Below are 25,856 nucleotides of genomic sequence, written 5' to 3'. Positions count from 1 at the left end.
AGCTAATAGTCGCACATTAATTTTTTTTCTACGTGTGATTACTTTTCGTGCTGTTCTTGATTTCTTTTTTTTTTTGCTGTATATTAAGTTTAGTTATAGGATTAAAAAAAAATTTGGTTGGATTGGTATAAATATGTAAATACCATTATAAAAATTTGTTTAACAGATTTAAAAAAGTATTTAAACATTTTAAACTAACTTAAATTGGAAGAACTTGTCATTTATATTTGTTTAAAAAAATAAAATTCTTTATTTTTTTACATTTTGACTTTTTTATATAAACTATTTTAAGCTAATTAAAATAATTAATAAAAATATGTAATTTACATATTTGTGTTAAAATATGGACCAAACATAAACATTTAATAGCGTTGTAGCATTTCTGTTGATTTTTTCATATAGTAATTACACCCTTTAAAAATGATAGAATGTTAAGTAATTCATCTTGAAAATTAGTGTAAGATACAACCAATATCTACATTGATGCTGTGATATCTAGTTTTGCTTGCCACGTACCATAGGTATAAAATATATTGGATCATTTCTCAAAAAGTATTATTTATAAATGCCAGTTATTCCATTTGTGAAAATGATAAAAAAAAACCATGTTCAAGTATTAATAGTTTTTCAAGGGAGTACAAAATATTTTTAATTTTGCTGGAAACTGAAGCTTGGAGTATGTATGAGGTTGTTATATTTTTTATAAATTTTAAAAATATACTTGTCATTTTCCTAAAAATAATATCCATATAGAAAATAAACCCAGCAGTGAAAGTTCATGGATAACTGTGAATCATAAGATATTCAGAAGTATACATAGGATTTAATGGATCATGCCAAGTGCTTTGACCACCTGAAGTATTTGGAATAGTAAGAAGGTATTAAGTTGTTTACAAGGATTGTATTAAACAAGCTCAATTAATGTATAACATTGGGTCGATTAAGAAAAGCAACAGTAAAATTATTTGAAAAAGTCGTGGAAACAAAATAGGAAGTTTCTAAGGTAAAAGAGACTTTTATCAATTTCTAACCAAAACAAAATTTTTATTGATTCCTGTAAAGACTGTTTCTAAAGACGGAAAGTATTATTATAAGGGCTGTTATTTTTTTAACTTCTAATCATGCATCCAAGTAAACAAGAGATAGGCGGGAGACAGGTCTGCATGTCCGTATTATGTATATTATTTATTATATACTAGCCACCTGGGCCGGCTGCACCGGCCTGGTGGCTAATCCTGTCAGGGATGGAAAGGGTTATATTTTTATTGTTAAAGTTGACTGGGCTGACTTCACTACTGCCTTCCTGGCGTATTCTTCTCGTGGAGTAAATGATTAACATATTGAAGGAAAAATTTAAACCACAATTTCTGTAAGATTTTTTTATCGAAATTCTATACATTAACCATGAATGTAAAGAAATTAATTAAAACTTATTTTGACTTGTATACATGTTACCAGCAACACTGCATGGATGTTGGATAACATAGCCGAATAATAAAAATAAAGTAAAATACAGTATAATAAAATCAGTAAAATATATTACTATAACTAAAATACATTAAAGTGGAAAAAATAAAAAGATTATTATCCCATGTAGTTAATTAGGTAATTTGTAAACTATGTTGTTTATCTGGTGATTCTCAGCTTGACTGAAGACATTTTTTAGTGAACCAACTCTTGAGCATGCCCATATAAATGATCGTGACCTATTTTCCAACAGTAATTCAGCAATGTTTAGGGATTGTCCTTGTGATTTGTTGATGGTCATTGTGTATGATGTTCTTGAAGGAATTACAAACATTTAAATTGAAATAGAAGCTTGGTTGAAATTATTGGAATCCTTGATATGAAAACAACTATATTTTTCCAGTAAGAAATGTTGCTTCTACGATAATTCTTTTTAAATTTTTGATGTATAGTCAAGTGCAATTGCAAAGTTTCAGTGGTTTCAGATTCTGCAAGAGCATAACAGTAGTTCCTACCTTTAGCTTAAGGTGATGTGGTGGCATTCTATTAATGATGGAGTTCAAAAATTCTGTTGGATACAGAACTGACTTATCTTACTCGATTACAGTATCCATAGAAAGAAAAATCTTTGATGGGCTCGGAATGAGTTTCATTATGTTACAGGACTAATGCTGTTGTGCTGGGCAGCTGCATATGGCTCCATCTGCTGCACACCGCTCCATCTTCTGCACACCGCTCCCGCCAACAGTCCATTGTCAATTAATTTACAGATTATTTAATTTAATTTCTAGATTATTTTTATTTATTATTTATTTTTTTAGCCGTGATATAATCAAATTAATTAAAACCTATTTTGACTTATATACATTTTTAGCCCTGAAAATTGACCCTTTAAAATTTTGATTTTAGATGTTACATAATGCAATTGCTAGGTGATGACAAACATATAGGAGACATATGTATCAAAGACAAAGTATAAAAACTGTTTACCACCAAGAGTACAGAATTCGGTAATGCTTTTTACCTTATACTTATTATTTTTTTCTAATAGTGCTATCAAGGTTTTCCTTTATCATCAATACACTTTTTCTTACAAATTACACATTAAATTCAAATCATTAATATTATAACATATAAAAATATGTAATCATAAATATTAAAAAATATAAAATTAAAAACTTTTTTATTATGTGGCTAGTTACACGTATAGTACTGTACTGTAGCCAGTACTGTACTGTACTAAGTATTGGGCTAGCCACATAAAAAAATTTAATTTTTTAATTTTAACTGATGATGAGGGAAAACCTCGATAGCGCTATTAGAAAAAAATAATAAGTATAAGGTAAGAAGCATTATCGAATTCTGTACTGTTGGTGGTAAACTGTTTTTGTACTTTTGTCTGTGAGATATTAGTTCAGAGTGGAATATAGACAAATACAATAACAAAAGAATTGTTTTTGCTAAGTGTATATATATATATATATATATATACAAGAACAAAACGAAAGTAATGAAATGTAGTAGAAATAATGAAGATAGACCACTGAATGTAAAAATAGGAGGAGAAGGAGAAAAGATTATGGAGGTAGAAGAATTTTCTTATTTGGGAAGTAGAATTACTAAAGATGGATGAAGCAGGAGCGATATAAAATGTCGAATAGCACAGGTGAAACGAGCCTTCAGTCAGAAATATAATTTGGTTTCATCAAAAGTTAATTTAAATGTCAGGAAAAGATTTTTGAAAGTATATGTTTGGAGCGTAGCTTCATATGGAAGTGAAACTTGGATGATCGGAGTACCTGAGAAGAAAATATTAGTAGCTTTTGAAATGTGGTGCTACAGGAGAATGTTAAAAATCAGATGGGTGGATAAAGTAACAAATGAAGAGGTGTTGCGGCAAATTGATAAAGAAAGAAGAATTTGGAAAAATGTAGTTAAAAGAAGAGACAGACTTAAAGGCCACACATTAAGGTATCCTGGAATAGTTGCTTTAATATTGGAGTGACAGGTAGAAGGAAAAAATTGTGCAGGGAGGCAACGTTTGTGATATGTAAAACAAATTGTTAGGGATGTAGGATGTAGGGAGTGTACTGAAATTAAATGACTAGCACTAAATAGGAAATATTGGAGAGCTGCATCAAACCAATCAAATGACTGAAGACAAAAAAAAAATATATATATATATTGATGTTGCCATATACATCAATGTTGCCAAATGGTAAAAAAGGGGAATTTTTTTATCTTTTTTTAGTTGTAACTTAAAACAACCAACCCTGAAGGTATGGATATGGGCCATGTAAAGTTTAGTTAATGTTTAGTTCTGCAGCTGCAAAATGGTTACAGACAAAATTAGTGTAATTATATATATATAGTTTAGGAAGCTAGATAGTTGTTAATATAATGTAGCACTCGTACTACCTACTTAGACTACATTTTTTAATTTTATTAAATTTACTCCTGATCCAAAAATTGTATACATAACTGTTCACTAGATAAAAAAGTAGTTTTATTCTAAATGTTCAATTGAAATTCTCTTATAAACTGTACGATGAATGAGAATATTTATAAGAATCAAAGTTTTTTACATGCCTGAATTTTTATTGTTATTCATTTTTGTATAAAATGCACCCCCAGACTGAAAACTTATGAAAAATTAAATCTGGAGATATGAATCTTAATCTGGAGATATGGGTTAAAAATTTGTGATATCTGGCAACAGGTTATTATTACAGTTCAATTTAACCCTATTTTATTGCGCAGGTAATAAAATATTTAATAATATGTGTAAGGTCTGTCCAGAATTAATCTGGAGTTGCCTAGAAAAAAGCAAAAAATAAAAAACTGAGAGGTTTTATTTAAAAAATAGTAATTTACCCATCTCCATTACTTCCCTGCGCAGTTGATACTCACATTCAGGCATTTACTGTATTATGATTTCAACCTTTTTTATCCTTGAGGAACAGTGATGCTTGGGTTCCCAGCAAGTTAACCCCATTCATTAGTTTGTCATTGGCTTCAAAGAGTTGGTTAGCCAGATATTAAATTCATGTAATGTCTTCATTTAGATGAAGAGTTTCGCAGTCTTTCAACTCCAAGTTTTAGTGGTGGGAGATGTTTGAAAATATTCTACTTTGTTTACTACAAGTATAAGCCAAGTATGCATGGCTCCCAATGTGTGTTTGGGCACTGTCATCCAGCTTGTGGTATAATAACATCCTTGTGAGCATTCTAAACCCTTTGTTGTGGACTGATGTCTAAAGATTTTTATTTTGTAAAAAAGATATTAAAAAAATATACTAATTTATTGTTTATAAATCGTAATAATTCAAAACATTTTTTATTACATTACATTTATACTTAATTTCATTATTATTGTACTAAATTATTTCAGTTTATCTTCTCAGTTATTGCATCAACAATCCCTGTTCCATCTGGAAGTTTCATTCCTGTATTCAAAATTGGAGCAGCATTTGGACGTGTGATTGGTGAACTTGTTCACTTGGCTTATCCAAATGGAATTAGGCATGGTAGAACCAATACACCAATCATACCAGGTAAGTCATGTTTATTATGGTGTCTTATTTGTGTTGTATTTATATGAGAGCATGCATACTGATGCTATTTAAGTTAGGATGTCAACAGATTTGTGAAATTTCTGAAAATCAGAAAATTGAAGAGTAGTCTTAAAGAGATAAAAATTTAGTCATTAGTCAATATTGTATATATATTTCACATTCTGCTTACATAAAAAAGACCACATCCTGACTTGCTTGAAAACTGATTATTTTTTATCATTTTTTAAATTAAATCAAGAGCAGTAATGCAGTACTAATGTCAGGTCTGCCTTTATGAATCTGGTGTCAGGGAACATGATAATAAAATCAAAGATAATTAGTGAATTTAATTATAGTAAATGTTAAATTGATTATTAAAAAAAATATTTGTAATTAATTAATATTATTAATTTTAAACATCCTTATTTCAGAATATTTTTTTGTATTAATTTAATTGAAAAGTTGTCTCTTTTTAATTAATTTTAGAACGAGTTAAAACATTGCAATATTTTTCTTACTATTTCTGTTCTATAGAATTTATAAAAACATTTAATAGATCTTTGAAAAGTAGTGAAGTATCATTATTTAATGAGTGTTAACACGTTAAAATTATTAAATGTTAAATGATTTGCTTTTAAAAATTATATTATATTGGCCTAAATACTATATGGACAGACAAATTACATTTAAAGCAACATTTAATGATAATGTATAATAAGTTGTCTACAAGCTAATATTTTTAGTCTGTGCGTAATGTTGTTTGGGATGTATTTATTAGAAAAATCTGTTGGTGCTTATCTTTTACTTTTTATAACATTTAATAATGACATAAATAATGTTACAACTACTTCAGGATCGATTCTCATATCAGTATTGTTTGTTTTTGTGATAAATAATTAATTATAATTGTTTAGATACTTATATTTTTGTTAACAGCTAAAAAACCTAAATATTAGATGAATATTACAACAATTTATAACTCACTATTACAAGAATTACATAAATTGCTATAGTAAATTGATACCTAATACAGTTTTGTGGAATATCTTTTAATATTACTTTACCTGTATTTATTTTTAATGAAATCTGGATAAAATGATTGCCATTTTAACTGTTAGATGTTTTATTGTTTGTGTGCTTACAGAAAATATATCCGATATACATGATCTCCAAGATATAATAGATAAGTTTTATTTTATCACAGTTTAGCCTGCTTATTTCAGATTTTTTGTTGAAATCATCATTTTGCATATGTTGTTTGAATTACATATAAAATACTATTTAAAAAAATTTTTTTTTTAATAAAACACTCCATTTTTAAATTAAAAAAGAACAATTATTAATCAATCATTAATAACTTAACAATTATTAGTCTTTTACCTTTTAAAATCTCTGTAGAAAGTTGTAAGATTCTCATCAGTTTACTGTTATTTTTCTTCTGTTAAATAGCCACATTGCTTATAATTAATAAAAATTTTATACATTTACTGTATGATCTCTCTAAAGAATTTTAGAAATAGAAAATAGTGCTTCTTAATAAAAAATGACCCTTAATTTTACAGATTATACTGTATTGATATATTTAAAAAATCCATAGTATTAGTTAAAAAAAGAGGTATTGCTTTGTTCTAGGTCAGAATTATTTATATGTGTAATGTGTGAGACTAGCTACCACAGTGTTAATAAAGAAAGATAGATTATATGTGCTAAATAGGTCTATTTACATGAGTAAAAATTATTTATGAGTATAAATTATTACATGAGTCATGTAATAATTTGTTGATTGATATTCTATTTCATCCCCTCTGACTGGTCAGTCTTCCATGAGCTGAATGTTAAGTAAGGAATATATTTTTGGTCCATTAAATAATTTTACAGTCCTTTGAAATGAGCTACTTTATCTAAAACCTTTTATTGTTTCACTGGTCACACTGCTACATATAATTGTCAGTTGTTCAATTGGCAATCTTACCACCATAGCAGGTTTCATTTTTTGAGTGCAAGAATTATCTGGTAGTTTGAAAAAGAAAAGCCAATTTCTTGAGCATTCAAAATGTTTATGTGAGTGGAATAATAATTATTGTCCTATTAATTTGAATTCATGTTTATCAGTCCATACGGAATTTTCTTTGGTGTCGATTAAAGGTTAAACTTTTTTTTACAGGGGGCTATGCAGCAGTTGGGGCAGCTGCTTTTTCTGGTGCTGTAACTCATACTATATCAGTATCTGTTATTGTTTTTGAGATGACTGGACAAATAACTCACATTATTCCTATTATGGTAGGCATCTAAATCATTTTATTATTTTAGCTTTTAATGTTTTGTGACTTAGGAGTTCTACATATTACTAATGTTAACTGATTACATTTTGCTTTGTAAAGTTAACATAATGCTTATATATCATTGTACATCACTCATGAAATATATTTGCTTCTATTCCACTGATTTCATTTATACTGATGTTTAGATGTCTGATATCTACAGATTATACTGTCTATTATAACATTATTTAATAGAATATGGTATTTTATCCATTGACTGCATTTGTAATCTCTTTTGAATGCTGTTCTGAAGTTGTCATGATCACCTCTATGACATGTTTTAATGTAATTCTTAAACTAAAGTTTCATAAAAAAATATGAGAAATGAGCTTTGAAAATAATGAAATTGTGTTAGGGAGCAGGAGATTGTGACATATAATGCTACATTTTGTTAAAATTATTCATTTTTCAATATATTAAAAAATAAATCATTTATGTACTTTATATCATTAATGTGAAACAATATAACATTCAAATATAAAAATCAAGATATTTCTTCAGAACTATATGAGGTGTGGCTATTAAATAATGAGACTAATGCTGTAAAATATTTTATTTTAAATTTATACATAAATTTTATACACCCCTCCTCTATCCCTGCACGCCATGTGAATTTTCCATTGTTCGAAACAGTACTGGAAGTCTTCTTTTGTGAGCTCTTTCATGACATGTGCCGCTTTTTTTTTTCACAGCTTCAATGGTCTGAAATCTTGTTCCTTTCAATGCAGATTTGACCTTGGAGAATAGAATAGAAAGTCACATGGTGCTAGGTCAGGCGAATAAGGCAGATGGTCTAACACTGGGATGTTATACTTGGCTAGAAACGTCTTGACAGGCAATGCAGTGTGAGCTGATGGGTTGTTCTGATGAAGAACCCAGGACTTGTTCTTCCACAATTTGGGTCGTTTTTTCTTATTTTTTCATGGAGTTTAGCAAGAACCTTGAATAAAGACAAGAATAGTTAACCGACAGTCAGATCAGATTAGATTACCAATTCTTTCAGTATTTTTATCCGTTTTTGATGGGGAAGAGCAATTTGGGTGAACATCATCTTCAACATCTTCTCAGCCATTTTGGAAATGCTTGAAAATCCATTTTGAAAATCCCGGCACATAATAAACAATCATTTCCATGTTTTCTTTTTAATAAAAGATAAGTTTCACTAGTGATTTTTCCAAGTTTCATATGAAATTTCACTACAATTCTTTGCACTAATAAAACACTTATCATTTTTTCAGCAAAGCAAAAAAAAAACAGATGTTATCCAAATGAAGGCCATGGCCAGACTACAGAAACTGGAGTAGCAACAATAGAAAGAGTAGGCTTCATGCTACACAGCTATTGGTCATACGAATTTGGTGCATGTGCAGTTCTTCTGTAGCTGCATTAGCCTCATTATTTAATAGCCACACCTCATATAGATCAATTTTGACCTCGAGCCTTTCCTTTTGAATCTTATATTGTTTCACATTAATGGAATGATTTGTTTTTTAACATATTGAAAATGAGTTATTTTATCAATTATTATTACACGGTTATAAAGGTTTATTTACTAATTAACAAGTATTTTTTGATTTGGTTACATGTTTGATGTTTGTAGTTCCTACATCTTTGTAGGAACTAAAAATTGGTATTTAATTAGTTTTCTTTATTTGTATGGGATTGAAACCAAGCAATTTACATAAATATAAAAAATCCACATTTTTAAAAAAAATATCAAAGTTAATTTACTTACATATTTCCATAGTTGTAATCTTTTATTGTTTTATATGTACTATGATTAGTAAAGTATTCATTATTTAATGTTTGGAACAAGCTTGTATTACCCACAATTAGCAGAGTAGATTGCATAGCTATAACATTTCTTTTTAAAAATGAATTTTTCACTTCATTTGTTTTTGTTTTCAATGAAAACCAAAATGTATGTAAATTTGTTGAAGAGTGACTGTTTCATATCATCGTACTAAAGCTCACTGAGTTCCTCAATAAATTATGTTGCTCTCTTGATAGATTACTTTTTAAAGGTTTATTTATTTTCCTATTCACATTTTGACATAATTTAGGAAGAATCATTTACCCTGTAGGATCTTTCCCATACTAGGTTTTTTCATGTAATGGCCAAACGATTGATTCCATTTTTTTAAAAATGATTATGTTATGAATCACAATTACTATTTTTTCAGATTAAAAAAAATAAAGAAAAAATAATTATTAGTAAAAACAAAATGAAGGTAGTCATTGTTATTTTTAACATAGCAATACATTTTATTAAAAAATGATAAAATAATGATGAAAGTAACAAATATTAGTTCACATTTTTATGCCATATAGATCCAAAGATAATATGACTTTACAAATTGAATACACTAAAAAGAAAAAATTAAAGATAATAATTTGAAAAATTGGAGATAACAGTGTGAGGTGTTCCAAAAATCTGAACAGTGGCTTTTCTAGTAAGCAATCAATCAAGTTTTTTAGCTTCCTTTTTATAAAACCGAAAGCCAAAATCAATGGAACCTTTTTGTCTTCACTGAGCACATCTTAAAAAATTACTAAAAAATAAAAGTTTGCTATCATTAAATGCAGCAAACAATCTAAAAGGCCAGGTAATTTGCTTCAAAGTTTGATTATAGGCTTATTTTTATAAAGCCATAATCTTGAGTGCACTTGTGCGCATAAGTTCTGCACCAATAGAAATTTCAGATTCTGTTAAAATTTTACAGATGGCTGTGTTAATATCAAATGCAATAGCTTCTCTTCTCCAGCCTTCACTTTATGACAGTATTATATTAATTAAAAAACTGCCTTACCTGCCAGATCTTCCACATTCAAATGTTGGTGAGTACAATGCTGCAGTAACTATAGTTTTAGATTTAATTACAGATCTTTTATTAATCCTCGGTTAGACACTATATATTTGTCACGTATATGGAAACATCAGCTTTTCTATGGTGCGGAGACAAGATGTTTGTGCATTAACTTCTTGATCATATTATAGAGTCAATTTCTATGCAGTAAATTTGTTTTTATTTTCTTGGATTTGAATCTCCTGATAAATTTATTGGTTTAATTGTTACTTTATAAATATTAATTAGTAATAAGAAGGGGTAGTGGATATCAATTAACTCATACAAAGGTACAAAATACAGTCTTCTGAATTCAACGAGTTGGTGTTTTACTTTTTATTTGTTTTATCAATGAAATTGTAAAATAAAAAAAATCATAACTTTAACTTACTATTGAAGAATTCATTTTAATAATGTACTATTCAAGGTTTTAGTTCATTATTCGTCTGAATTTCCTATTCATTGTATTTCAACTCAAAATTCAAAATCTATCTATATAATTTGTATAAAAACTAATACTACATATGTCAGTTTACATTACTTTATCTGTAATATGAGGTTCTCCCACGTGCAATTATAAGTTATAATAATCCATAATACAGGACTTTTTTATTAATGAAAATGAGGTATTAATAAAAATATTATCTTTTATTAAATTCTATAATTTATTGTATTATATTAATTAATTACAGGATAAATATTATAACTAAATAAAAATCATTCCTTTCTCATACTTCCTTATTTGATTGGCTAGGTATTAGATAAGGCAGGCATGGACAACATTTCCTAGTTTGGGGACCAAATTATTGTTCTGTCTTCATGTTAAGGGCCAGACCAAATTATTAAATAAAACAAATTAATATTAAATGGATTAAAACAAGTTGCTACTTCATATTTAAATTATTTATAATATAATGCTTTAGTATAAAGCTCTATACGTAAATTTCATAATATAGTGAACTACATAACAATTTATTGTGAAGATTGGCCTTGTACTTAAAAATATTTGAAGTCAGGAGTTTCGCTATTACCAGTAACAGCAGATTTTTAGTACCATTATATCATAAACACATACAGTTTTGGCAACATTGGACTGACCGGATATCAGCAATAAAGAACTGATTTACTGAAGAGCTACTTCTCACAGTTGCTTTATTAAAATATTGAATTTTTAACAAATAAAAATTTCGACCAATTTATGCAATGTGCTGTTTAAACTATCATATTCCACCAAATATTTAGACTATCAATATATATACGTTAGGATAATCGAATAGAATTTTTGAGGTTTTAGTCCATTATTCTTGTCTGATTTTTTTATTCATTGTATTTCAACTCATAAAAACTGTTCACACATATATGTGCTATCAAAAAGACAAATGATTTTTCTTGAAAAGGCATGCAAATATATAAATATTTCTTCCACCAAATAAAATTTATAATAATCAATCAGAGCGATTTTGTTAAATTGTGATTTTAGTATTCAATCCACTTGAAGCTCAATAAGTTCTATCTGTAAGTTTTCTGGCCCATCATTTATGTCAGGCATCAGCATCCATCAAATGAGAAAATATAGTGAATGTGGAGTCTTTGTTTTCGAAGTTGACAAACCTTGTATCAAATTACTCTATTAGTGCTTTCATTTCATCTTGATAACAATTATAAGGCATATTTTTATGAGTTGCTAAAGTAAGAAAATGAAACTTTTATTTTTTAACTGATTTTCAACAAACTTAATTTGTTACAAAACATTTGACATGTCCATGCAGCTCATAAACCAATTATCCTTTTTTTTTGCAATTTAACATTTAGTCCACTCAGGTATCTGATGAAATCTACCAGAAATGCATTACACACACACTCATCATCTTTTACTTGGTTAGTTATGCTTCCTTTTATGCCCATGAAATCTGTAATATGTTGTCTCAGATCATAAAGTTGTTTTAACATTTTAACTTTACTCAGCCAGCTCACTTCTCAATAATAAGATTCATCTTCATAATCCAAAAATAGATCTGTCAAATACTCCCTAAATTTTTTCTTCTTTTTTAAACACTCTAGGAGTGATCGGGACCACCATTAGGCATCCCTCCCAAGTGTTGTGGCAGCAGCCTGCTCCTCCATCTTGGTTCTCCACTGAGACCACCCACTGCGGTCCCCACTGGATCACAGAAACAGACTGGCTTACCCTTCTGGACAGCCAGAATGCCTCTCCTCAGAGGAGCTACACTTCCTTGCCCTACCCTACTGGGGTCCAGGCATGCATTGCATATGCCCTTCTCCCTATGTGCTCCCTCTCATACCGGAGGGGTCCTCCATACCATCATCAGAAGTATCCCAGCTCCTCCGCTCTTATGTGCAAGTGAGCCAAGGTGTCCTAGGCAAAGAGGCTGCCTTCCTGGCCCTAGACGTCGCCACATTTCAGAAATCTTTTTTTTTTATATGAATAAAGCATATACATAACCCCAAAAGTCACACAGGGTACACACTGAAGAATAAGTCACACAGTTGCCATAAATGATACTTACACAAAAACCACAAAAGTTATAAAAGATACACGCCAAAAAATAATTTACAAAGAATGAACATTACAAAGAATCAAGACAATATAACTAGAGACTGGATTATATGCAACATTAAAAGCTTGAAATATGCATGAAAAATATTTAAAATATGCATGAAAAGTGTCAAAATATGCAACTTTGAATAATAAAAAATTAGTAACTTTTTACTTTTTTTTTATTTCAAAATCATCATACAATTAGTAAGTAGTTGAATAACATATTGATAAATTCAATAATTAACAATTATTTTGTTTGTTTCTTTTGTAAACGTAAACAATCAGGCACTGTTCCAGATGTTTGGTAGTAAGATTGTGTCTGTCGATCACTCAAAATATTTTTATAAGTGTAAAAGGATCGCCCCACATCCATTGAGGTAACTGGGCGGTATTTGAATATGGGTGATATGTTAGCACTTATTGTTTCTGGCAAAAGTTCACCCTTCCCATTCATTAATAAAACTATCAATTTGACACAAAGGTTCAAAGCCTGGGTTATTGTTCAAAATGTTTTCATATTTTTCTTCAAGATTACACAGGAATACCTCTGGCAATGCAGAGTTCATTTGGTGGATTTTATTCATTAACTGAATAGATTCAATGCCAAATCTTGAGTTTCAAGCTTTTTAATACTCACAGGTATGTAGGAAAAATGCGTGCTAATCACAGCTACGTTTTTTTATACTAGAATCATTTAATGCTTCCTTGGACTGACAAACTGCCATAGCCTCTGCACTATCAAAGTTGTTTAGTACACCTTTCATGGCCTCGAAATGTTTGTAAAACAACACAGCTTCAATCCACGTTCCCCATCGAGTTACCACTGGTTCAGAAGGTAAAGGCACATTTGGCAGTGTTTCTTCATAGGCCTTATTGTTCGAGCAGGTGTCTTAAGAAACATCTTTGTTGATGAAACCAGTTTATTTACATTCCCAAACATGGATCGTACTTCTTCAGCTAGTTGATGTACTCCATGAGCAAAGCATGTCACGTGAATCAAATTTGGATAAAATACTTTGAGAGCTTTGGTTGCCTTGATCATATAGGGAGCAGCATCTGAAAGAAATATAAACACTCTTTCATCTGCAGAAGATTCAGAAATATTTTTTTAATACCTTCATTCACAAATCTGATGATTTGTCCTTTCAAGGTGTTTGCTGGCCACCAAATAGGAAGAAGAGGCTCTAGTTTTAATGCACCGATAATTAAATTCATAATGTAATGGCCACAAGTGTTGGTAGTTTTGTTAGCTGATATCCAAGTAATGCTATCCTTGAGTTCATTTTGTATTTCTTTCAGAACATGCAGGTAAATTGTCGGTATGCAATTTTTACGCAATGTTGATTCATCTGGTATATTTGATTCAAGCAATATTTTCGCAGAAAATTTGTGAAGGTAGGATTTGTAAGTTTGTGAAGAGGAATATTACTTGTAAGTAATACTTCACATAAATCCATGCTAAAGTGTTTTTTTTTTACCTTTGGAAGTAAAATCATTGTTACAAGTTAAAGTAAAATCATTGCTGCTGTTACAAGTTGTTGTCGTAGTCCTTTATTTTGCAATCCTGTGATATGAAGACTTGTCTTGACATGATGGTCTATTTGAAAATTTTTTGTGCACAAAATATTTTTCTCGTAAACTTGACAAAATAAAACATTTCCATCGTATGTAAATGTTCCAGGATAGTCAGATATTCTCGAAGAGAGACTATTTTCTTCTTTTTTTTTGGGAGATAAGGTACACGTTAAACTTTACATAAACAAATAAAAAACTAAACTGATGCAATGAATGCATCAACAATAAAATGTGTAATTTAATTACTTAGCGGGACGAGTGCTGCGGTAGGCATGCGCGATACAGAATGGTATCGTCTGTCCTTGTCTTGTGTGAGTTTGTGTGTTACTTGGCCTCATAATAATATTATTCTACCAAAATAATAGATGCGGAGCTGCTAAGTGCGCTCTGAGAACCGTGCTGCTAATAGGTTTGGCTGGCTACAATGTAAATATTTCATTTATTAACTAGGTACCCTACTGAAAAATATTGTAAATATAGTAAAAATATGCATCATCACTAGATTTTAAGGAAAATATGCAATAACCAATGGGAATAGGCTTAATATGCAAATGCATGTAATCCAGTCTCTAATAATAATAATACGTACAACACAGGAAATCAAATACAGAAGTTACACAACGTACACATTGGCAGCCCCGGAAGGAAATCAAATATTAAGAAATTACAGGAGGTCTGATAACAAGAAACAATAAATAAAGCAGTAGACTAATACTCCATTCATATTGGCTTCTCTGCACCCTTGAGAGTCAATAAGCAGTTGGCTAGATTGGCCACTTCGGACCAGCCTTCTTGAGTGCGAAGCATGTGGTGAACAACCGTATCAGGCATAATCTCTACCAAGAGCTGAGATCTAATGTTGAACCACCTGTCGCAGTCGAACCAGGTGTGTTCGACCGTGTCTTCAGACTTGCAATATCTGCATCCTGCAGACACCCTCCGCTGAAACCTCGCCAAGTAGCTGCCGAAGTCCCCATGCCTGGTCAGAAACTGGGTGAGGCAGAAGTCAATCTCCCCGTGTCGCCACCCCACCCAATCCTTCAACTCAGGGATAAGGCGCTTGGTCCATCTTCCTTTCTTGCTAGCTGCCCACCTCCTCTGCCAGCGAGCCATAATTCTGACTCTCGCCTTCGGTTTCGATAACCCAACAAAGCAAAGGCTCCGCTTCACCACCAGCAGGTCTATCCGTGGAATACCGACTGTCACATAGATCGCATCATAGGAAACTGTCCAGTACGAGCACACAGTGTGGAGGAGCAGCCTCCTACGAAGCGATTTCAGCATTACATGGTACCTCTGCATCTGCATGACTCTGGCCCAGGCCGGGGACGCATATAACATCACCGAAGTGACTGTCGTGCCAATTACTTTTCGCTGCTGTTGCCATGGTCCTGTCATGTTAGTCATGATCTTGCATATGGCTGACAACACAATATTATATTGATACACAATATATCTTTAATATTGGCTGCAGTCTCCACAATATGGTGTCCAAAGGACCTCTTACTGTCCTACCATACCCTGAGGTATTTTGCCGCTCAAACCTGCTGTATCACCGAGGTGCCAATCATGAAACGGATGTTGTCTCACAGCACTTTCCTCCCTAAGATGACTAGGGGCTCGGATTTGTCAGGGGGAAGTTCAAGCCCTCGCAAGGATAATCACTCATGTATAGTTCAAGGCCTCATTGCCCCTCACTTCCACCTCATCCTCGTTTACACCTCTGACCAGATTTGCCAAGTCATCAGCAAACCCGACAACCTCGACCCCCTCTGGATTGCAGCCGAAGAACTTCATCGTACGCAACATTCCAGAGGAGGAACCCCAGCACCGAACTTTGAGGAACTCCTGCCTTCATTACAAATCTGTCTTTCCCTATCTCAGTTGATGTCAAGACTGGTCTGTTACTGAGTAAGCTCTTAATAATATTCAAAAGTTGGTCTTTGAGTTCCCATTCCTCCAGCATCACACCACTGCTGTTAAAGCGTACAACACTGGGACCTCCCTAGCCCTCCTGGTACCTCGTGCTGCCTCGTTGACAAAGCGCATATCGTGCCGAACTGCATGCACTACAAATTTCTCCTTCTGGAAGCCATACTGTCTTGGGGAGGTCCCCAAGATGCTCAATCCAATCCCTCAAGCGCCTGTCAATAATCCGCTCATAGATCTTCCCTAGTGTATATAGACAGATGGGTCTATATGCACCAGGGGTACCAAGGTCCCACCAAAGTTTGGGGATCAGCACCAGTCTGGCCTCCCTCCTACACTCCGGGAAATCGACCTGCGAAGGCGTTTTTAATGCAGTCGACAATGGTGTGAAGAAACTCGGTAACCACTATCTGCATCATAGCCTCTGGTATCCCATCCAAACTCAAACTATTCCTGGGATTCAGGCCCACTGTGGAAGCCACGAGTTCGGGAAGAGATATTCTGCCTATATTTTCCAATGGCATCATGCATCACCTTGTGTCTAGCGTCACGGGAAAGAGCCTACTATCTGCCCGATCTTGTTAGTGAGAACCACCGGAAGCCTCCCTGCAATTCTTCAAGGAGGTGCCACTGAGACTTTTATTTTGCCTCCAGATTGCCTGTTTGAGTTGCCTCCGGGTATGCTTAAAACCATGCTGCAATTCACTACAGCAGCGGCCCCATACCTTGCAAAGCCACGTTGAAGCATGCGCTGCTGCCTCTTCACCTTGGTCCGTAAATCGCCGATCTCGGCTGTCCACCAGTATATGCATTGTCGTGGCCTCCTCTCCCACACAAGCTCCTCACTACATGCTGTCCGCACCTCGAGAGTCCGTGGCACCTCATTTTGAAATGCAGCAAGTAACTTCCCCTTCAAGTCTTCCAGGTGAGCATTTGTTCGTGTACCACCTCACCTGTTGCCTAATGGCCCGCTGAGCACCCAGCTCTATCCAGATGTCCTTATGGTCACTCCCCAATTACTCCCTTGACAATTCACATCTGATGATGCAGGGGGCAAGGGCCACAGAGGCAGGAAGGTGAGTGAAATCTCCATCATGCAAACAGTGTAGGTCAGGGAGGGCACCAATTCAGCCAGCGCCTCTCCCCTCTGATCTGTAATGCTCTGCCACGACCTTGGCATTGAAGTTACGAACAACAACGACAGGGCAGGTGATCCCTTGGATGTCATTCCCAAGATCTTCCAGAAACTGGACAAACCCCGCCCAAGTGGAGTTGGGGGAAACCCTAAATTGGCTCATGTGACTAAATAAAGTTAATACTGGCTTCTACAACTTCCATAACATTGGTGAATTTAATTGATTTTGTACACAGATTTAGCTGGTGGATAATACGTTCTCTCATGCGGTTGCGCTTGCCTGGCGGCTGTCGTGTCGTGGCTTATGCCGACGATGGGCTGCTGCTGGTTGAGGGTAATTCGCGTGCTGGGATCGAGCTTAGAGCGGCACAGGCATGTAGGGTTTTGCGGTTGTGGAGTCTTCAGCATAAGATGGTTTTCAGTGCGGAGAAAACCACTATGATGTTTTTGAAGGGCCATTTAGCTGCAACTCGCCATCCGCGGGTTGTGATGGACGGTCGTTCAATTAGGTATGTCACCCTTCAGAAGTATCTGGGTGTTATCCTTGATGAGAGGCTTCTCTTCAAGGAGCACCTTCAGTATGTGGCGAAGAAGGCAATTGATGCTTTCTTCGGCGTCCGTTGAGTGGTCCATCCCGATTGGGGGTTGAATTTCCGTACCATGCGGATTCTTTATAAAGGCGTCTGTGAGGCCATTATGTTGTACGCTGCGCCCGTCTGGGCTCATCGTTTGCGGTACCAATGCTATAGGGACATTCTATTACGAGCCCAGCGTCTTCTTTTGCTAGCGGTTGTCGGTGGTTACAGGACTGTCTCGCGAGAGGCAGTAACTGTGATTGCAGGCATCAAACCTGCGGATATTTCGGCTACGGAACGTAGCCAGCGGTATTTTGCTAAGAAGGCTGGCCTTCTTACTACTGGGCGTATGCGTGAGATCGAAGACCAAGGTTTTGACTCTTGGCAAGATAGGTGGAACACTTCTTTAACAGGTCGTTATACGCATGGTATATTCCCCGATGTTAGAGAGTTGCGAGCGATTAGCTGGGTATCCCCCAATCGGCATACCACTCAGTTCCTTTCAGGACATGGTGCATTTAGGGACAAATTGGCTAAGTTTAGGTTGGTTGATTCCGGCTTCTGTCCGGACTGTAGGGTCGATGAAACTGTGGACCATGTCCTCTACATATGTCCCCGGTACGAAGCTGAACGTACCAGAGTTAGGAGGGAACTCGAGAGAGTAAACTCCGTTTTGGATGTACGAGTCAACTGGAGGACTCGTAGTGAGTGGAAAATAGTTGCTGGCTTCCTTCGCTTCCTCGCCCTGAGCAGGACCGCCGAAGGAATTTAGTAGGTGTTAGGAACCTGGGTGGCTAGGGACCGCCTGGGCAGTTGACTGGCCGAAGGTAGGCGCTTAGGCAGCGTGCCTCGGTTAGATGTATTTGTGGTATGCATTGAATCAGGCTGTCGGCGGAGTTGCGGCCGTTGTCGGTGGGCCGGACTATTCTTGCCCGGCGGGTGCGGTTGCGCTCCGACGAGGGCATTTTGAGCTAAATCACTGTCAGCGGGGCTTCTCTGGATGCTGCTCAGGTGGTACGTAAGGGAGTCTCGGCGGCAATTGCGAAAGATGGTGAATGTCACGCGGGACTCCGCGATGGCGCTGTACGGGAGTAGGCGTTTATTCTCCTCTCCCGGGCAGACCGGAACGGAGTCAGATAGAAACTCATTAGAGTATTAAGCGGGGTTCTTAAGGGAACTAGGTCAAAATTTCGATGTTAAACTTTAGTGGGAAGTTTATTGTTGAGGCTGTTAGTGCGATCTGAGACATTCAGAAAGTGGCTCATTATAGTAGGATCTAGACGCGGGGTCTTCTTTCCGCGGTTAGGTTTCTAGCTTAGTTCTTGAGGGCGACGTGGTAGCTGCAGGTGTCCGTTGTCTTCATTCTGAAGGCATAAACTTGTAAATCTGTCTCGGGGTGAACTTTACCGATGTAGATGTCCATTGGGGCATCTGCATCGGTGGCATCTCTGCGGGGCCTAAACTCTAAGCTGTGGTGTCCAGTTTGAGGGCGAGAAGAAGTCCTCCGTTAAAGCCACTGCTGGCTAGGAACGGAGGGGGTGGTGTAGCGACCGGACACGCTACGAGGTGGGTTCTTCTCCCCTCGGGGGGGGGGGGGGGAATCGAGATGGTGGATAATACGTGAATATTTGTTAAATCTACCAATTTCTCAGGATGATCAGTAGTTCTATTGATTTTTCATGAACTATTCCAATACATTTTTTTTGTGCACCATCTGTTGCAGGGGCTCCATCAATGCATATGACAGTAATGAACTCCATTTAAATCCAAATCTCTTGAAGACTGTGTTGACAATTTCAAATATATTTTCACCAGTAGTTGTTCCTTTTAATGGCCAAAATTACAATAATTCTTCTATGATTTTGAAATTCATACCAATATCCTGAATAAATGCTGCTAGTTGTGTTGTATCATCCAAAGTAGTTGTGCATTGTTGTTGTCATCCAAAGCATTTGAGAATGCTTCCAATCTTCTCTTCTAAATTTTTTTTTATATCATCAGCCATAATTTCTATTCATTGGACAAAAGTATAACTTGACAAACTAATATTCTCTAAGTATTTTTTTTTCTTTTCAGGACATATTATTCTTGCAACATCCCAGTTGATGTTCTGTGATAAATCCTTCACCAAATGCCTCAGAATGCTAAGCAATTTTTTCGCTTGGAACAAAGCTGGCTTTAAAAATGCTGTGATGCTGCATTCTTTACTTGTTAAACATTTGCTGCTGGGTATCCAAGTTCTTCACCTTCTGCATAATATTTTCATAGTTATCCATCAAATTTTTTGTGAACTGCATGTCTCAAAGTAAATTGTCTGTTCAAATATTATTATTTGTTGACAGATATGGATATGTTGCACAGCAAACAAACAGGCAAATCTTTATTCACTTTAAAATAATAATGTCCACTATTGTCTTAATAATAGTAATACTAATGTTTTCATTGTCCACTATTCTATGTCCAGTTATCTTAAAATTGACAATTCTTGGTATCTACTTTTTTTTAACATAACTTCTGACATTGTCCCTAATTTATAAGTGATATTCAGAACTTTGAAACAGAACTATCTTCTACACCCCCAAGGACTGAACAGAACGCAATAACAGTGCAGCACTGAACAAAGCACAACTTCAATGCACTTAACTGACATGTAATATGTTTACACACCCTGCTAGACATAGTTAGAAAGAGACCTTGGGAGAAAACATGGTGTGTTTTGTGCAAGTTATATGACATCAGTTTAATGTGAGTTAACATTAAGTGGGAGAAAATAATCATGTGTTTTAAAAAAAAAAATTAATAAAACAAAATTTACTGAAATAGATTTGAGCTTGATTAAAAGAAATAGAGGGCTGGATCTGGCCTGCAGGTCAGGGATTGCCCATATATGCACTAACGTAAGGTATCTGTATGTGTTTTTATAAATAATTGCTTGTCAGTATATTCATAGAAGGAAAAGTGGCAAAACAAAAAAAGAAAATTTTACTAAAATACTTATCAGTGAATATGAAGGATTATCACTTAACTAGTGCCTTAACTTAATTTTTTTTTGGTTTATTTAATGTTAACTGGATTGTAACGCTGTTAGTGGAGTTCTCTTGCATACAAGGCAGATCTGTGTGGTGAAATATATTTTGGGTCTATTATTGCATTCAGATTGTTATTAATTGGCATAATTAGGAATTACTGATTTATGAATAAAAATCAGTTGCAAAAGTTAAGTTATTAAGGTGTACAAAAGCCATTATATGTATTTTTTTAAATGGTTGGTTATTAATATTACTTTTAACTTTGCTTGTTTCTATGTCAAATGTTATAACTGTAATTAAATGATTGTATGCAATCTGACACGAGTCACAAATAACTCCCAGAAACAGCATATCTATTCTTAACAATAATAATCATAACATGCCCAGCTTACTACAGAAAATAAGGAGTGAAGTAATTTCCTGTTTGCCTTTTTCACTGAGTTGTACGTTGCATATCTGCTTGTTGTGCCTACTGAAATGCTGGTAGTATTCATCTGTACAAGTGAGATTATTACAAAACAGAACACTGTTTTGTAATAATAAAAATTATTGCTTATGATATTTCAACATTTTTCATATAAATAAGGATGAATTCAAAAAGAGCAAAGTAAATAATGTTTCAGATGGTCATATCACATGACTGGCTTAGTTACTTAATTATATACTTATTTTGATCACATATTAATATTTTATTAGCACAGTCAACATTAGATGTGCAGATTGAGGACTGTTCTAGTATTATACCCAAAAATGTTACTGTTGAGTTACATTCATCAGAAGTTTACTACTGTAAAATAATATTTTCTCGAGATGTGGTTTTTCCTTTTAAATTTCATTACTACCTATTTTACCTGTATTAACAGTTAATGAATTTTCAATAAAATACTCAATTTAATTTATACCAAAATTTGAAATTATAGTTTGTAATAGTGAAAATTACAATTAAGAATATAAACATATTTACTTTATTTCTTATCAGATAGTTAGTGATTGCTCTTGTTATACTTTGATATACTCAATGATAGTTACCACTTTCAACATTCAGGTAGATTTAATAACTATATTATATGTTTCCTCTGATTCTGTGCCAGATTTTATCTAACAGTGCTTATTTATTTATTCATACAGGAACATTGTGCTGATGCCCAGTATCATAGTACTTATGCTGATAATTTAATTTAGGGGTACACTCATAAATTATTTAAAAATACATTTTGGGTGGTAAAGTTACAGTACTTCTCCCATAGTTTCTTACAGAATTAATAACAGTATTAAATCAATTCATCCTTTTTATATGCAGAAAAAACTAAAATTCTACATATAACTGTTTAGATGGTAGAATTCTTAATTCACTGAAAACTAAGTGATGGGATAATTTAGGTTTTCTAACCAATATTCTTATGACATGTTTTTGCACTATTATTATGAGATCATCTATTGATTTGTATGCTCCAACCCAGCAGATTAATTCACAGCTAATGCAGTAAGTCCAAAATGTAATATTTTTAAAACAGGACTTCATTTAAATTTCTCAGCAAGTGGAGTTACCTATTTGTTTTTTTAATATTTGCAATCAATTTTTCTATTTCAGTTGACTATTCATAATAACTTTAATATACTTTACTATTTCAGTCTGTCTAATCACATCATAGTTGCAGTCCTTCCTTTGGGTAATTTAAGATACAGTACTTTATCATTTCTATTTCACTTTATTAAATATTTACTTAAGAATTTATTTTATTTTGAATTCCAAGAATTTTTTTTCAGTATTTAATTAAATTTTGATAAAATATACTCACCAGATGAGCCACTAAATATCATTACCTACTACAGAACGATGTTCTTGATGAGTTCTCTTCCTGTACCTTAATGCTGTAACACTAGGAAAGGAGAACAACTGACCTTTAAATCTATCATCACACAAGTCATTTATATACACTATGATTAATAATTAGCTCAAAACATATCTGCAGTACTCCATATGTAATGAGTACTTTACACTTACACATTTTCCACTGATCCTTACATTCTGCCATCCTAGCCTTAATTTAAATTAATTTAATCCTCTTATACCTTTTATAAATTCATTTTGTTAAGCCATATGATATGATCAACCATATCAAAAGCATTGGAGGTCTAGGAAGAAGACTTTTTTTATTCTTAAAATTTGAGTTACTATCAGAAAAAACCTCATAATAACATGTTTAGTACTAAATCTTTTGAAAAACACTTCTGATTACCTTTCTTAAAAATAGACAGTACTAGAACTTGTTTCACTTTATCAGTAAAGTTACCGTCTCCAATGACATATGCCTTTATATGTTAACATTCCAGAAATCTCATTTGTTAACCTATTTAATATCTAGTTAAGTCAAAGCAAAGAATTTTTTTGCTAAAGACATAATTGTTCTGAAAATTTCTACCATTTTACTAGATTTAATAAATTAGTTTTCTGTGTATTATGCTAGGAGAATATTTTAATCTTTCCACATCCCTATTGACAATCAAATGTTTTTTATTCAGTTTTCTAGTAAATTCTATAGTAAATAAATATATTTACTATCTCCTTATGGCTCTTATAAACTTTGTCATCTGTATCCACTATTAATTGATTCAGTTTCTCCCATCAAATAGTAAAGCATTTGCAATTAGCTTTTTAAATCATTCTTATTAAAAAAAAAAAAAAACTATAGTAATAATTTTTCTTTGTTCATTATATGGCTGCCTTTTTATTTTCTTAGGTAATTATTTTATTTCCTAATCCTGCACATCAGAGCCCCAATTATACATTACTGTTACGTAACGACAATAATACTGACTATTCTTGTAGTCATAGATATTGTTATAATAAAAATGTAATTATTTTTTAAATTATTCAATATTCTTTAATTTGATTATCTATATTCTAGTTTGTAAGTAATTATTACAGAGAAATTAGAGAAAAAAGTTTATAACAATGATCATTGAACAAATATAATGTTAAACTAGAAAATAGAACACTTTTTGAACTCTTACTTTTAATCAAAAAATGTATTTGTTAACATAATTTTTATTTTCTATTAAATTATAAATTATCTATTAATTACTGGTGTTGATACTCATATAGCGGGCAGCATATTGCTGTGCACATAGGCTAACGGCTTGCTTACCATACTATTAACTATCCTGAAAAACTCTGACAATGTACTGCATACTATGCAAGTATATGGAGCTATATGAGATGTTTTCGTAAAGGAATGACTATCATCTAACTGTTCCACCATCCTATCAGTCTTTCTCTCTCACACACAATGTGCACAGCTATACTCCACCTGCTATACCAACACATATAACAGACTAAGTAAGACTAGATAGAATTTCTTCAATAAAAATAAAATCTTAATAATTATCCAAAAGACAGTGTCATTAAACGTAAACATCCGTAGAAAAATGTTAAGGACTATGTGCTGTGTTATGAGAGCAAAAGCCACAATGATTTTAATTTTATGATTAAAAAAATTACTTTTTCAAATAATTGACAGACTCAAATAATGTCATCCAAAATAAAATCTTATATATTAATAGTAGTGATCAGTGTTGTAACTGAGCTCATAAAACTGGATGTTTACGATTTAATGAAAAAGAATTTATCATTAACAGATTAAGAAAAAGAATATTTAAGAAATATTTTCTGAATAATTTTAATGAGAAATTTTACTTTTTTGTAAACACAAAGTAAAATTTTGTACGATTACTTTGCTGCATGTTAAATGTTGCTGCATATTGACCAAAGAATCCTTGTTTCATAGAATACAATTGAAATAGGTTAAAATGTTTCAATATTAAAAAAAAAAGACTATTAAGCAATAAATATTTATTAATTCCTTCCATGAGCACAAGGTAAGACTTTTTTAGGGAAGTAATTTCCAGCAATAGTTGTTAGGAACAGAAAGTACAGGACTTCAAAGTTGATAATTTAACTGTTGAATTTGAAAACTTGCCATTAACTAAAAAAAAGTGACATTTCAATTTTATAAATACATTCTGTGTTTGTAATATTCATCTACATATTAGATTATTTTTTGATCTTATTATTTTAATGTTCAACAGAAGATCAGTCAAAGAGAAGTTGAACCCTTTTGTATTTTTTTATGAGATAGTTTAAATTGTTAATTAGTTTTGTAAATGTTTCTTTCTGTCTATATTATTCTTTCTCTCAGATTTCTGTGGAGATATTTTTCTCTTCAGATTCTGAGTGCAGAATAATTGCTGTCACAAGATAACAGTATTTTATTTTTCTATAAATTCTAATTTGATTTATTCTCTGGAAAAAAGGCTATAATTTTGAGATAAATGATGTTTTTATAAAATGTTTTGTTGGATACACCTAATATTAATTACATTTTTTCACTATAAGATATAAAAATAAAATGATATTTCTGTACATGACTAAATACCTTTAAAATTAAGTTTAAAGTTATAATTTTATTAAGCTATTTAAGAATAAATTTATCATGTTACTGTGATAACTTGAATCTTGATCTAATAATTTGGTATATTGTGATTTATTTATGCCCTTTTTTGGTGTATTTCTAATCTTGCATCTTGCATATTTTAAAGCATTACAAACATTTGATGATTGTTAAAACGTATTTTGTTTTTACTTTTAGGATGAAAAGTATAGAGTAGTTGAAGGGACAAGTAGGAGGTATAAGTCTAATGAAAATGATATGTAATATAACATTTGTGTAGCACTAAAAAAGGTTGTCAAAGACTAAAACATCATTGTTAAAGTTTCAGAAATAATATTAATACATTTGAATATTATTTATTACCTTTAATATTATTTAAAGTCAAGTTCATTATTTACCAGTCAATATAAAAAT

At 32.8% G+C, this 25,856-nt stretch overlaps 1 protein-coding gene across 3 annotated transcripts in view; it reads left to right on the top strand.

Annotated features, from left to right (window-relative positions):
- Positions 1-25,856, top strand: part of ClC-a (chloride channel protein 2) — a 296,284-nt gene that overhangs the window by 230,726 nt on the left and 39,702 nt on the right. For all 3 annotated transcript variants that reach the window (XM_075377089.1, XM_075377084.1, XM_075377096.1), the window contains 3 exons: positions 4,859-5,021; positions 7,186-7,301; positions 10,066-10,180. In XM_075377089.1, coding sequence (XP_075233204.1) covers positions 4,859-5,021; positions 7,186-7,301; positions 10,066-10,180 — 394 coding nt within the window. The remainder of the gene's footprint in view (positions 1-4,858; positions 5,022-7,185; positions 7,302-10,065; positions 10,181-25,856) is intronic.

Source organism: Lycorma delicatula, chromosome 1 (genome assembly GCF_047948215.1).
Source record: "Lycorma delicatula isolate Av1 chromosome 1, ASM4794821v1, whole genome shotgun sequence".
Taxonomy (NCBI): domain Eukaryota; kingdom Metazoa; phylum Arthropoda; class Insecta; order Hemiptera; family Fulgoridae; genus Lycorma; species Lycorma delicatula.
Note: the sequence above shows the minus strand (reverse complement) of the source record. Positions and strands in the feature narration are given on the sequence as shown.